Source organism: Sylvia atricapilla, chromosome 3, assembly GCF_009819655.1.
Source record: "Sylvia atricapilla isolate bSylAtr1 chromosome 3, bSylAtr1.pri, whole genome shotgun sequence".
Taxonomy (NCBI): Eukaryota; Metazoa; Chordata; class Aves; order Passeriformes; family Sylviidae; genus Sylvia; species Sylvia atricapilla.
Window position 1 is genome coordinate 98460442 of NC_089142.1, and position 13993 is coordinate 98474434.

At 41.0% G+C, this 13993-nt stretch overlaps 1 protein-coding gene across 1 annotated transcript in view; it reads left to right on the forward strand.

Annotated features, from left to right (window-relative positions):
* ALK (ALK receptor tyrosine kinase) overlaps positions 1 to 13993 on the forward strand; it is a 220891-nt gene that overhangs the window by 173255 nt on the left and 33643 nt on the right. The window contains exons 10-11 of the mRNA XM_066314448.1: positions 2474 to 2568; positions 3915 to 4058. Coding sequence (XP_066170545.1) covers positions 2474 to 2568; positions 3915 to 4058 — 239 coding nt within the window. The remainder of the gene's footprint in view (positions 1 to 2473; positions 2569 to 3914; positions 4059 to 13993) is intronic.

Below are 13993 nucleotides of genomic sequence, written 5' to 3' on the forward strand. Positions count from 1 at the left end.
GTGTTTCTCAAACTGAACAGCTTATGTTTATGCTAGAGCTTGTAATTTCATTTGAAGTGTTGTGGGATGTCAGCTGTAGAGCAAATGAGGGAGGGAGGCAGGGGGAGGGCAGCCAATTCAGTCAGAAGCCAATTTAATATCCAAGGATTTTATGTTCCCTTCTGTTCTCCTCCTAGACATACTCACAAGGGGTTTCAGGTATCCCAGCTAAGAACTGTGAGGCTGCTGGCAGCATCAGACTGCAGTTGCACTTTTTATGGATTTGGGAGGGCTAAAAATATGCTTTTGTGATCTTCAGACTTGTATGGATGGAGCTGCCACCTTTTGAGCTGATAAAGATGGATCATTTAGCAAGGAAAATTGTGTCTTGCAATTTGGAGTTTCCTTTGATGTTAGGGTTACTCTTCCTTCACCATAGCCACTATTATACCTGTCAGTCACCTGCTCTTTTATGGCAGCTGCTCATGTCTTTAGAACATAAAATATCGGTTTTAGAGAAGTCTCTCCATATGTGCAATGCATATCTCCAGGGAGTGAGAAATTTCAGTGTTGGAACATCATTGCTTTTCCTTACCAGAAATAAAGAAGGAGGAACATAGTAACTATATAAATCTTTTCTGTTGTGAATGGATTGTGGTCTGTTCTAAACCCTTTGTACCTTTTGGAGGCTGACAGGAGGTTTTTTCTGGTTTGAATTTTTGCTTTGTTTGTGTCAGCTTTTCTGATTGTCCCCAGCTGTAGCTTAGCAAGAACACCAGTTGCAGAAGACAATGTCACTCCAATCTTATCCTCAAAGTAACAAATATCGCTGGGGTCTATTTTAGCTTTTGCCAAACCTCACTGTCACCTCTGGAAAGCTGCCCTGTGTTTGAGAATAAAGTGGAAGTTGGTTACATTTGCTGACTTTGTCGGTTATGTTTGTTGGTTACATTTGAGTCAGGAGGCTCAGTCAAAACCCACATTCAAAACACCAGAATGTGCTGTCCCACAGTAAATATGCACATGACCAGGGTAACTTCACTGGAGTTTTGGATTTGAGATTGGCTTGCTGATAAAGGAGAGGTAGTATTTAAAAACCGTAGGAATTGCCAAGACTAATTAAAAATGCTGATAACATACACAAAGCTGAGAGAAAATATTTTAGACCCAGTGCCATGCAGAAAGGACTAGAGTCTGCTAGAAGAAAAAAAAATCTGCCAGTGTTTAGATCCCTACTGCAAGGAAGAAACAGGATTTCTAAAGCCTTTCGAAGTAAATAGGGCTGCTCTTCAAAAATACCTTGTTCTATCATAATTTTCTTGTCTAAACTGAAACACCTGCAAGAATTCACATTCTGACTGAACATTTATCTCTAAAAAATAGAGCAGGAAGCACCAGCAATAGCTATACATTGAAGAGACCCACAAAGGGTTTAACTTCTGCTGGGATAAAACGTCAAGATACAACAGAGTTAGGTTTAAATAAATACTTTTATTTACTTGTATTTGCTTGCAGCTTGTTCTACATCATGTGATAGTTTCATGTGTTTTATAGTCTTGATGCAACCTCTGAGCATTGTATCTGACTGCTGAGCTATGGTTGGCTGCTTTCAGAAATTGTTCTCTTTCCTAAGCAGAGTATTATGATTTTATGTGGCAGATAGGCATTGAGAGAACAAGAACTTGCTAAGCTAAGAGAAAAACCTAAATCCGTGAGTACACAAAATTAACACACGGTCAATATACCGTCAGATTTGAAGTATTTGGTTGTGGGTAGGTTTTGCTCTTCCTGTTGACCTGTAATATCACTGAGGGTGTATTTACAGTGATCTTTCTTCTGGAAATGTAAGAGTGGCATAACTTCCTGGCAAAAGCCAGCTTTCCTTAAATCAGGAAGTGATTTAAGGCAAACCTCCTCAGCTTCTATAAGGACATAATGAGTTCTGCTCTTCCTGTGGAGTACCCAGTGTCAGTTCCTCTCTTTTGTGACTGCCAGGGCTGTTAGATACCCTTTGCTTCCTAGAGAGTGCATCAACACCAAATACTTTCTAAATGGTTTCAGCCTTTGATTGCCAGTTCCTTTTAGGAACTCCAAATTACTTCAAGAGCCCTGCCTACTTACTTTTCTTAGCACTTGAGGGTGTAAATCTCTTGTGATTTTCTTAGGAGTCTGTTTGTTGGATCGGTTTTTTTATTTGTGCCAAAATCCAGGGGACTTTGTTTTCTGACCAATACACACACTTCTGCTTCCTTCAGGTTGTGTGTCTGGAGGGAAGAGGGGCAATGTTCTCTTATTCTGTCCACTTACATTACTGTATAGCTGCCCTCCTCAGGTCATCTTTCATTTTTACAAATGAGGATACTTTCTCTATCAATTTAATATTTTTATATGTGAAAAGGTTTTCTCCCCCATTCAAAAACTGCTTTAATTGTGAAGAGCTCTGAATTCCATGTTCTCTTGCAGAATTTAATCCCATTTTTTCCAATCTGTGCAGGTTTTGGTTTCAGATCACTGCTTCATGGGAAGAAGGCTCTGATGCCATTATTGCTTTTGACAATGTCTCCCTTAGTCTGGACTGTTATTTAACAAGTAAGTTTTCCTTTTATCTGCAAGCGACTTGTCTTTTATTCGCCATATAATTGACATTTGGAAACCATGGGGAATGGGCTGGGTGTCATTATTTTCAAAAGACCCTTGAAAGCTGAAGGTTTATGTCCAAAATCATTGTGCTTAGGCAGAAGTGCACTCCTTACTGGTGGAGCCGAGCAGGGAATGTGTTCCCAGTTTGGCCTAAGTGAGTAGTGAGACACAGAGTGTGGGAGATCAGCTTCCAGCTGAGGCAGAACCATCACCTATCCAGCTAGGCTGGTGCAAAACCCAGTCTGTGATTATAGATTTCCACATGACCTGGTTTGCTGTGTGACAGTTATCAAAATGAATGACAGTTGGACACTGGCTGGGAAAAGACAGGCATCCTGTGATTGACACTAACTTTGCAATAACATTGGGCACAATACTCCAGTTAAATTAGAACAAGGTTATTTTATTTAGACTGACATGCGTTTAAGTCTGAATCAGAAACTAGGATCTTCACACTCCACTGCTCTGGGGAAAAATTTGGATTCTGATCCTGGTTTTGTGATTGACTGGCCTCTAGAATATGCCCAGTCTATACCTCTGATGCCACATGTAAATTTTTATTAAACATTTGTGTCTGACTCATCTTTTGTAATCTCTTGCATAGTGAATTGCTTAATTTGTAAATGTGTTCAATGATCTGTCGCTCTGTACCTCAGACCAACAACTTACATGAGGGCTGGAGAATTGCTGCTCTGAACAAATTAAACTTCTGCTTTGGGCTGAGCAACAGAACTAAAGTGCATCCTTTCTTCTCCTATGCTTGAAGCTGCAACCTCTGTAGCCCTGTTCAGACTGAAAATCTCCAAACCATTTCTGCAGTCAGAATGTTTCATCTGCTTTGTGTTATGTTAATTTGCATTGCCTGGGGCATCAGTCTCTCCATTTATACAGTAATAGCTCTTGGTTTCTGTGCATAAGTACAATATATCTCAAATTCTAATATTCAAAGAGATCTTAAAATTAGGATAGAATTAAAGAAAATTCCTTATACTTTTACTGGCTAAAAGAATTTTTTAACAGTTGCTAAAGATTATATTCTTTATTTCTTCTTTGTGTCTTCATTCACTTAATGTTTTGCCTACCACTCATTTCTGTTTATTTTCCTTTTGTCTCAGTTCCATAACAACAACGGAAAGTAAATCTTCCTATTTCTTTTAATAATGTTTTATCCTGTGACTGCAGGCTCTTATTCTCAGCATAGAAGTCTGCAGCCCTTATTTTAGCTTCAATTTTGGATTACATACTGACTCAGTCCCCCTCAGCTATAAAACAATCTGTGATTTCTTGTTTTCTAGTCAGTGGAGAGAAGACACCTCGAGGTACTGCTCCAGACTCAAGCAATTTGCTCACCAGTAAAGGTGGCCAGAAGAAGTTTGGATGGGAACAAAAGCTCCTGGGAAATCTCCAGCTCAGCAGTGCCCCCTTTTCTGATCCAGCAGGTAACTGTTGAGTCTGAGAAGCATCATCAGATAGGAGAGATTTCCAACAAGCACAGATTTCATTTAGATGTGGCTAAATGCAATTTTTCCCCCCAAAGCCTTTGTTTAGAGCTTTTCCCAAGTCCCTTACAAATAAAATAAAACATGCTCTAGAAAGAAATTACCTTTGCTTGCTAACTGTAACTTGGATTTAACTGTAACAGACTGTAAGATGCTGAAAGAGCCAGAAGGGCTGCTTGAATTAAAAGGTGGGTTTAAAGTGTAGGATAAGTGTGTTTGATGTCATGGTCATCTAAAAATTGGCAGGAATCAAAGTGAAGTGTTCAATTTGACTGAGTTTAGCATTTGTTAACCTGAACACCCAACTCTAGTTAATACAGACTTCATTTGAACTACCATAGCCTCACTTTTCCAGTAAATAACACTGTCCATTTGAAACAGTACAGCACTGGACTTAGCTAGAAATGTCAGTCTTGTATGTTCATGTTACTTTATTCTCTCCTACTTTTCAGCTCCTCTTTCCAACCTAACTGTAATGGTGTGGGCCAAATAGATGGAAGAGTTCCCTTCCCTGCCTTCACCCTGCCATTGCTCTCTCCCAGATGTTTCCCTCTCTCCTCTCCCAGACTTTCCCACATATTCCCAATACCTGTTTTGGGCCTTAAAGTTGCATTTCTGTTTGAATCTGCTGCTTTCCCTCCTCCTTGCCAGCCACTCTTCCTGGACTGGTTCAAGTAGTCACAACCTGCAGCCTACCTGTGGCAGCAGGGCTGACCATGGAAGTGAGGGGTAGCTACAGGAGAAACAAGCACTTGTTACAGCTGCAACCCTCAGCACAGTGTGCAGCTGTTTCTCCTCACTTAGGGCCAGCTACTTACCTGCCAGTTTGAAATACCACCCCTCTTAAGTTAGAGAGCAGGGTTGATATATGCCTCCTTTGCTCTGTCAGTAAGCCTAGGGATTTGTTCCTGCTGCCTCCTTCTCTCCCACTCTTATGCTAAGAAAAGTTCCTTGCATCTGTTCTTTTCTAGGCTGTATTTCACTTTGCTACCTGCAGTGTTCTGTTGAGGGGCACAAACTAATGGTGTTAGCTCTGATGCTGACTGCAGTCTGGTCAGTGTGGCCAAAAGCCCCACACGGCCTTCAAAGCTTCTAAGCCTCCCTGAAAATTTGGATCCATGAGCCCACTCCGTGCTGCCACAGCAGGGCAGCTGCTGCTGCCTGAGCTCTCTTGTGATGCTAGCTCTGGCAGCAGAGGCTGAGGGGACAGCCTGCAGGGTCAGCTGAGTTGCCATCACATGGAATTTACTGATATTTTACGTCCTGAGCATCACATAGCAAGAAAAGTGCAGAAGCGCTGTCAGGAGCCTTAAGGGAGCGAGACAGAGGCAATGAGCCCGTGCGAGAGGATGCTGGGCTGAGGGAAGCTGCACTTCAGTGATAAAGGTTGTGTTTAGCCCTATTACAGATGTTGTGTGTGAGCTTGGGCTGTCACAAAGGTATAATTTACAAAAGTATCTTTATATGTTCTCTTTGAAGATCCTTTGAAGTCCTCCGTTCAATATCTGTATCTCTGTTTCCTGCCTGTGAGTGGAGTTGTCTTTTAAGTGCTCTCAGTATTGCCCTTGGGTCAGTGATCTCATGGTAGGATCTGAAGGCAGATTATGGAATTCTGGCTGACTTTCTGTAGGTGGTGATGTCGTTTCCTAAGGCAGCTGTACATTTCCTTCCAGGGTGCCTGTTGTTTCAGCAACAGTAAAAAACATATTTTAGATGCAAAGTTAAAGTGTGCGTTGGCTAGAAATCCTGTGGCTATACGTTTTTTTTGAGAATTTTGTTACTTCCTACTTCTCACTAGACCTGACATCATCTAGCTCTTCTGCTCCCTGTCCTATCTGAGGAATTCAATTTAAAGAAAGGCTTGGATAGTAAAAATAAAGAGAATCAGATTGCATGAGGGTAGAAGAGAAGGTCACTGAGGTACTTTGAGCAATTAAAATAATTTGTGATGACCTTGGGGTGAAAATTCAAGGCAATTCTAATCTAAAACAGCTTGCCTATTTTCTGGGCTTTATCCTTGGTCTTGTTCATATTCTGGCTAAAATTGTCTCTAGCCCTTGGGGTTTGAAATTACTCCTACAGCAATTTTCTCCCCTTGTGCCCTCAGAGTAGATAGGGCAGAAACAGAGAAGCTGAGTGGCAGCTTCTTGCAGTGAAAGTCATTGCATTTCTGAGAGTCTCTGCAGCACCAAATCCCCTTTCTCCTTTGTGTTGCTGAGTGCCTGCTTGCTGTCAGGAAACACTGCAGATGCTTGTTTGGTCCCTGGGCTATGCATTTTACCCAGCTTTAATCTTATTTCTTTCTGCATCCCGTAATGCATTTAAGAAACCTCGGGCTGAATCTGTCAAGGCCTTTCCTTTGATGGCCATGTATTAACTGTTGTGTGAGTGAACCAACAGCATCAGCAGCACCCTGAAGTCCCAAAGACTGCACTCACCAATGTGAGGTCAGCTAAAAGTAATTACCATTAATAGGATCTTCAACTTGTGTGATGGATCACATACTATAATATTTCCTTCTTAAGAAATCTTACTGAAACAAAGAATTGTGCTCCTAAAGCTGATGAGACAACAGGATAATAAAATGTTCTCCCTAAGTCCCCAAGCCCGCTCAGCCTTCGCAGCAGGAGCCACAGTCTGAAAGACAGGTAGCACTTTGTTTACACAACAGTAAATCCAAAGCAGCTCAGTTTTTTTCAAGGGCATGGGCCCTCCACTTGCTCCTTTGTATCTGAGCAGAACCTCTTATACACACCTGCTGCTTTTGCCTGTGCTTGGAAATCCATTTCCAGCAGAAGTGATGGTTGGCACCACCAGCTCCCCTGTCCTCTCACCTGTACCTACTGACTTGCTTCTTCAGCCTTGGCGTTGTTGGCCATGGGCTCAGAGTGCCTCCAGGTGACGCATGCTGGAGATTCAAAACACACAGTACAGCCACACTGTCAAGCATCCTAAAGCCTCCAGAAATGTGTTACCCACTGTAGAGTGGGATCATACCTGGGATAATGAACACACGGAGTTGAATAAGACCTGAAATGTTTACAGCTAATGTGGTGTTGTTACTCTCTCAAGTTTCTTGATGACCAACATAGAAAAATTCCTATGGTTTTCAAATCTCACAATTACTTGCAGCGCAAAGTGGCCATTAGATATATGTTCACAGGACAGTGCAAATGCTCTCCTTTTCAATTAACTAATGATGTGTTATTTGCTGGAATACCAGTTTATTGCTGAAAGGTTGCAGGTGAAACTTGATTCTAGAAGCAGCCAGGAAAAACAGTTGTAACAAGGTCTGCATATGCTAGAAGATTGAAACAGCTTTAATGGAACCAGGATTTTTCATTGAGATGCTTAAATCTGTAAAAAAGTCTTAGTGCTGTTTATTCTGTTGTAAACCCAGGCTTACTTTGGCTTTGGTTTTAAATTGGTTAGTATTAGTTTAAGTAAAACTGAAAGCTTCTCACACCATACTATCATTCAACTACCAATTAAAAAGTCCATTTATATCAAGCCAATGCAATTTCTTTTTATACACAAGGCTAGAATATGGGAAATTCAGGCATATAAAGATACAGTGAGCAATAATGAGGAGCTCGAGGTAAACAAATTACTATCACAGAAGCTGAAGGAGACAAAATAGGATTCTCAGTAGGCGAAAGGAGATAACAAGACACAGAGCAATCAAGCTTTAATTAAAGATTTCTGGTGCTTCTGAATAGGCTTTAAATACCATGAGGATAGCCTCTCTTTTGATGTTTCAGCTTCTCTTCTGTCCCACTGACAACTTACTTGTGTCAGGGCACACAGTACAAAAATGGCATGTTGTGCAATGTGCAAAAATATTAACCTTTTTTCCCCTCTTGCATTGTTTTATCCCTTCTATTCTGCATAACCAGCAGCCATTGTGCACTCCTGGTTTCTTGCATGGAAACTGCCATCAAATCATTTTCTCACTCAGACTGGGTTACCGTTTTCCTCCAGTCTCTCCCCCACAGCATTTAGTGGTTGCATAGATTTTGTGCTTTCCATCAGGGAGAGTCCTGTTTTGAGCGCTTCCATGGCTGTTTCTCGGAAGAAGTCTCAGTCACATTAGTTAATCAGATGAAGGAGCTGAAAGGGACAGCGGAGCAAGTATTAAGTAAAAGAAAATTACATTTGGTTGCTCTTTGTGTGCAATTATACTAACTGAACTGTTGGTATAATGCAATAAAGGTATCTGCAGAATTGTATTTTTGTATTATGCATCAATTAACACAGTGAATAATAGCCAAATGCCCTCCCCCCAACAAAAGTAACATTCTGAACAGGAAATGTTTGGACACAACAGTGGGATCTCACAATATGTAGGTATGAATTTCTTTATTGCAGTGTTTACACTTGCTTTCTCTGTAGGATTGAAAACAGCAACAGTGCAATACTGGAAATCAGCATGCAACCAGATACAACCTAGCAAAGTTGAATTGGCATAATTGCTCTCTAGAGTTAATCATGCACTTGAAATAAACAGGGCAATTCACAGGTTTCAGACCTACATTTCAGAGCTGCTCACTCTTAAGAATAGCAGTTCAAATTGCACAGAAACTGCTGTAAATCTCAGAAAATGTTTTTAAATAATTTTTCCACCTCCACCCAACTTGGTCTTTGTTATCTAACATGCGTTGCTGCTATCCTTTGTAATTATGAACAAAAAGAAATTCCAAAAAGTTGGTAGCATGTACCACTTAACACCCTTTATGGAAGACTCCTTGTGAAACATAAAAGGGAAAGAAAATTAGTTTTCTTCATGCTGCTTTGTTAATGCCTGGTTTCAGAAGGTGGAAACAAACAAGGTGTTCTCGTTGCTGTCCAAAGTCAGTAGTGCTCTTACCCTCTTACACTGACCACAATTTCCTGCAAGAATGCCTTGATAGTGTTCCCTATTTATAAACACTTCAGAAAAATCTAAAGCATGAATCAAGCTTTTGAGTATTTCTTTGAAATGATACTCAGGATCGATTTGGCATGTGTTTGTCATCACTGCGGATGCTCTTCCTGTTGACCCGAAAGACATATCCGAGTCTTCTACTGCTGCCCTCATTTAGAAAATAAAGACAGAACTAGTACCTCCAGAAAGAGTGGAAAAGACAACCTCTCTTAGTCTAGCCATACTTCAGTGACTAATTCTCGTATTGCTGGCAAGACTCACTAATTTCTTTGATCATTTTATATCCCCTTAATACCATTTTGTAGACACACTTAACAGGTATGGGACTGTGATTGTGAGCATAACCTAGTTCTGCCATTTACCATCATCTTTCAGCCCCCTGCCCCATTAATCTCTAGCAAATTCAATCCTGGGAAAGGTAATAATCTCCAATTACTGCTCACAGAACACTGTTAAATGGCAGAACCTAAAGCAAAATTGAAATCCTTACCTCACTGAGTATGTTTCTTACATATGCTTGTAGTGTATTCTGCCTGCAGGCTTCTAGCATGGACCATCCCTGAAATTATTGGTAATGCATAACTGAGATTGCTCATGCACTGAGTTAAAATCTGCAGCTTACCATATAACTCATGGTGCCAGTGGTAGCCAAGTGTTAGTCAACATTATAGTGGGCAGTTTCCTGTAAGCCTTGGATTTCCCATATTGGCCGTATTCCCATATTGTCAGGTGAGGGGAAATTATGGAAATTTTTACAAATAGATGAAGCAAACATTCCACTCGTCAATGGCATCAAGCTTGATGACATCTGCCTGAGAAGAAGAGGTAAAATGAACTCTCTGAGGAAAAATTGATTGCATTCGGAAGTTTAGCCACTGGGATTCTTACTCCTCTGAAACATGAGAATTTACAGGCCTTGTTAATGTCGATTTTTACCCTATTGGAAGTAAGAATAGCCTTTTGGTGTGAACAGAGGTTGTCACAGCAAGTTATGCAAACTTTTTACTCATTGCTTTAAGGCACTGATGCATTTCACTAACATGTTACTCTAGGTTCCAAAATAAGCCAAGTGCCATGGTTCTTGGTTGGCAGTTTGCTCAAATCACTAAAGTTTTGGTCAGCAATGAGCTTAAACTAGGTTTGAACCAGCTTGATTTGACAGAGGCAAGTTGATACGCTTAGGTCTTTGAGGTATAGCCAAAATGCCTCTGTCTGTTTTGTGGCATGGAGTTTGTGTGCTGTACATGTGCCAATGAAATTGCTTTCTATGTCAGAAATACAAATGTGCCTTAGGGTTTGCTCCACAGTTTTCTCTTCGGTGTTGCTGCTTGTTATTTGCAACAGTGCCTGCAGCAGCATTGCCTCGGGCTGCAAGTAGTATCAGAGCTTCAAACAAATTAGTCATTTTAAGTCTTCTGGGATATCGTTCATTTTGTTTTTCAAGAGCAGGACCTCCTTCCCCTTTTGCTGTGGCTGAAATCCAGCACCTTGATTGCTGTGCATTTCATGTATCTAGACAAACTGTGTGAAACCTGGAATTTCTGCTGTACAAAAGGATGAGAGGCTGTGTGTGCAAATATATCCATCAGTGAATTCATCATGGAAAGAAATGTAATGAAGGAAGACATTTTTTTCAATCATTTTAATAGAGGCAAAAAGACTTCTTTTTTTTTTTGCAAAATGTTGCTTCTGGGACCTTGCCAGTGTATTGGGGAACTTGCAAGGGAGCAGGAGTGCAGGTGAGTGAGTAAACAGGCAGAAACTTAATGTTTCCTCTTCTGTGTTTCTTTTAAAAGGGAGGATTCTATGAAATTGAACTGATGTATAAATTATTCACTGAAATGTAGTACAGCAGTCTGAATCTCACTGTGATCTCTACTTCTTTTTTTTTTTTTATTCTTTCTTTCTTTCCCCATCCCAAACAGAGGTTTCCATTTCTTAAACCTGGGTAGCATCTTGCAGCTGCCAATGACAGAATATGTGGGGACCCTACATTAAACTACCTGTTGTTTTTTGTCATGGGAATCCTCAGCTGGTTTTGGACACTGGGTATATATAGCTTGTGTTAAATTGGGCAGAATTCCACAATCTGCTAGTTTTTGGGGGAGGTTTAGCCTGGAGAGTCCTGCTCTTCTTCCCCCAGTATGTGAGGTGCTGGCAGTGTTATCCTGCCACACACTGCAGAAGGAAGGAGGGATGTGCTGTGCACTATGCAACAGACCACAGTTATTCACAGATGGAAAAAAATCTATGCTTCCCACCAAACTACTTACGGATTTTCGATTCAGTGCTGCTGCTTTAGTCTTTGGAGATCAAAATTATGTTTCAAGCTGAATTACTGTAAACTGCTGTGGCATGCAACAACCTGTAGAAATGCTCTCTCCAAGCTCATATGACATGCTGCAGTCATTTCTAGAATCAAGAGAAAATCAATACTTTGCAGGGAGTGAAATCTTACTTTTTAAAAAGCAGTGGTGGGTTATTAAGGCAGGCAGTACTTTGTTTTGCTGCTGGGTTAGTGGTTGTAGATCGTGGGCTGCAGTTACATCTGTGCACTGAGGGCTGGCTTTGTGAAATGTGTAAGAGAAGGGGTGGGGGAAACTGTGGGAGTTTTAGTCTGTATCCAGAATTGTAACTAAAATCCAGCTGTCCTAATTATATTGAAATGAGGGGCAAATTCTTCCTGTGTCATATTATGTCCCATTTAATTCACTGGTAAAACTGTTCCATGTTGGACTAGCTTCCAGTATTTATAAACAGGAGTAGGGCTGTTTGCACATCGGTGCAGCAATGAAAAATGAGGAGATTGTGCAACACCTGGCTGGAGGTATTACAAAATCCCTGCTGGATTAAATCAGGTGCAGTCTCTCTATGGACTTCACCTGGGCCAGACTTCCTCCTGCAGTGTTGGCAAGGATCACTATCAGTTCTGCTAGTTCTAAAGCACATCTTTTCCTGTTCTTGTCTACTATCTACCTGAATAATGCAAGTAAATATTTTTGCTAGCACTGGCTGCAGCCGCTGCAGAATGTGGGAGGCTTTACAGGCAATCTTGTATACACCACTGTATCCATTACATCAGGACCATTTTAGAAATCCACAGTGTCACCTCCTGTGCTCAGTCATCTCCAAGTTCCTTACATCATACTCCCTGGCATAACGTATCTGTTGTTTTTCATTCCCCATCCTCTCAAGATCTGAAAAACCAGGTTCTAGGATTTTAGTGCAGATTAACTAATCTCAGATTGCCGCCAGGGTTTGCCCTTACTGTGATACTGCCTCTGCACTGGAAGTGAGCCCCCTCTATTCTGCCCTAAAGGCAGAAAATACAAAAACTGTTCTAGTTGCTTTAGTTCAGAGTCTGAAAGCATAAGGTCTGTGACAGAGAGACATTCTCCTTCTGTTCCACCAGGTCTTTTAGGGAACCAGAGGGCCATTTCAAACTTTTTTGGAATAAGATTTAGTTCATTGATCCCCAGTCCCTGGACCCCGGTGGGAGCCAAGAGCAGTCAGTTTCAGGTCCAGCTGTGCTGTGTATTACATGTAGAATTGTCTAGAGATAAGTTTTCCAAGGTCAGGTAGGCAGATACTAAGGAACGAGTTTTATTTCAAGGGACTAAATCTGAAATGTAAAGCTTTACTATAGCATCAGTCTGCGCATGCTGTGATCTGTCCTAGGTTTTATCACTTCCAGTTTTCCATTTTGATTCTCATGTTTTGGGCTTATTGTCCCCTTGAAGGTCACCTGCATCTACCTTTGGGAACATGTTTGATATTTCACTGGAGACATACAAGTGGTTTCTTATTGTTCCAGTTACCTGCTTGCTTTACTAAACATATGTTTCGGTGCAGGTGGCTAAGCCCACTGGGGTATTGCAATGTTAAATCACTGTGATAGCTGACAGAATGAGTCTCTCATCTTCCAGTTAGTGTGAGATTTTCCTTTGGGCTTGGAGTGGGTTTTGCAAGGATAAACACAAGTAACTTCTGGTGCCAGACTGTTCAGAGCTACTGAAGCATTTCGCTTTCGTAACTTCTAGACTTTCTTCCTTAGGTGCCTTTACCCTCTTACCTGTTGTTTTGAGGGCTTTTGGAGGGTATATCAGAAGCAAAAGAGAAGAGGGAAATGCTTCCATTTGCTGTCTAATAATTTTAGATGTTGTACTGCCACCCATTGCAGAAGGCCTGGAGAAATAAGTGAAATTAGTATGTAATTGAAACAAGTAACAGTGACCAAATCTGTAGAGGACCCTTGCAGGGGAGTTTTGAGGAGGGGTCATGTAGATTTTTCAGTAAAATGAGATTATTCTTTCAGCAGTACTTAGATTGGGAAATCTTCTTACAGAGTGGTAGTTTTGCTCAACACTGTTTTACCAATGTTTTTCAGAAATGGCAGTCTTTTTATTTCTTAAAGTTCTGTCAAATTCTTTGATCCATTTCAGTCACTGAACTTTTTTTGTAAGAAGGAATTTAACTCATCCTTGGGATTAGTTTGTGACAGGGTAATCCAGAAACTCTTTTCTGGGTAAGCTAATGTGTTTTTTTGTGTTTCTGGAGTATGAACCACTCTCCAGTAACAGTAATGGTAGAACTTCTGGCCTTGCTCCTCCAGACACATGCAGACCATCATTTCTAGACCACACCAGCTTAGACAATAGCTCTGAATTCCAAGAAACAGGTCAAGCTAATCACAGAACATCCTAAGTTGGGAAGGATCTGCACAGATCATTGAGTCCTACTCCTGGACATCGAGTCCAATTAACGCCCTGTCTGAACTAATTAGTATCACTGCTTAAGAATCTGCATGTGTGGCATTGCTTTTGTGAAAGCTGATAGAGAAATGTTGCTCTTTGAGAAGACCATGTGGAAGGCTAACTAGACCAACATAATTTGTAGAAAAAACTTCAGATGTATTCCAAATCTTTCGTCCTTAATGGCAGTAGAACTACCT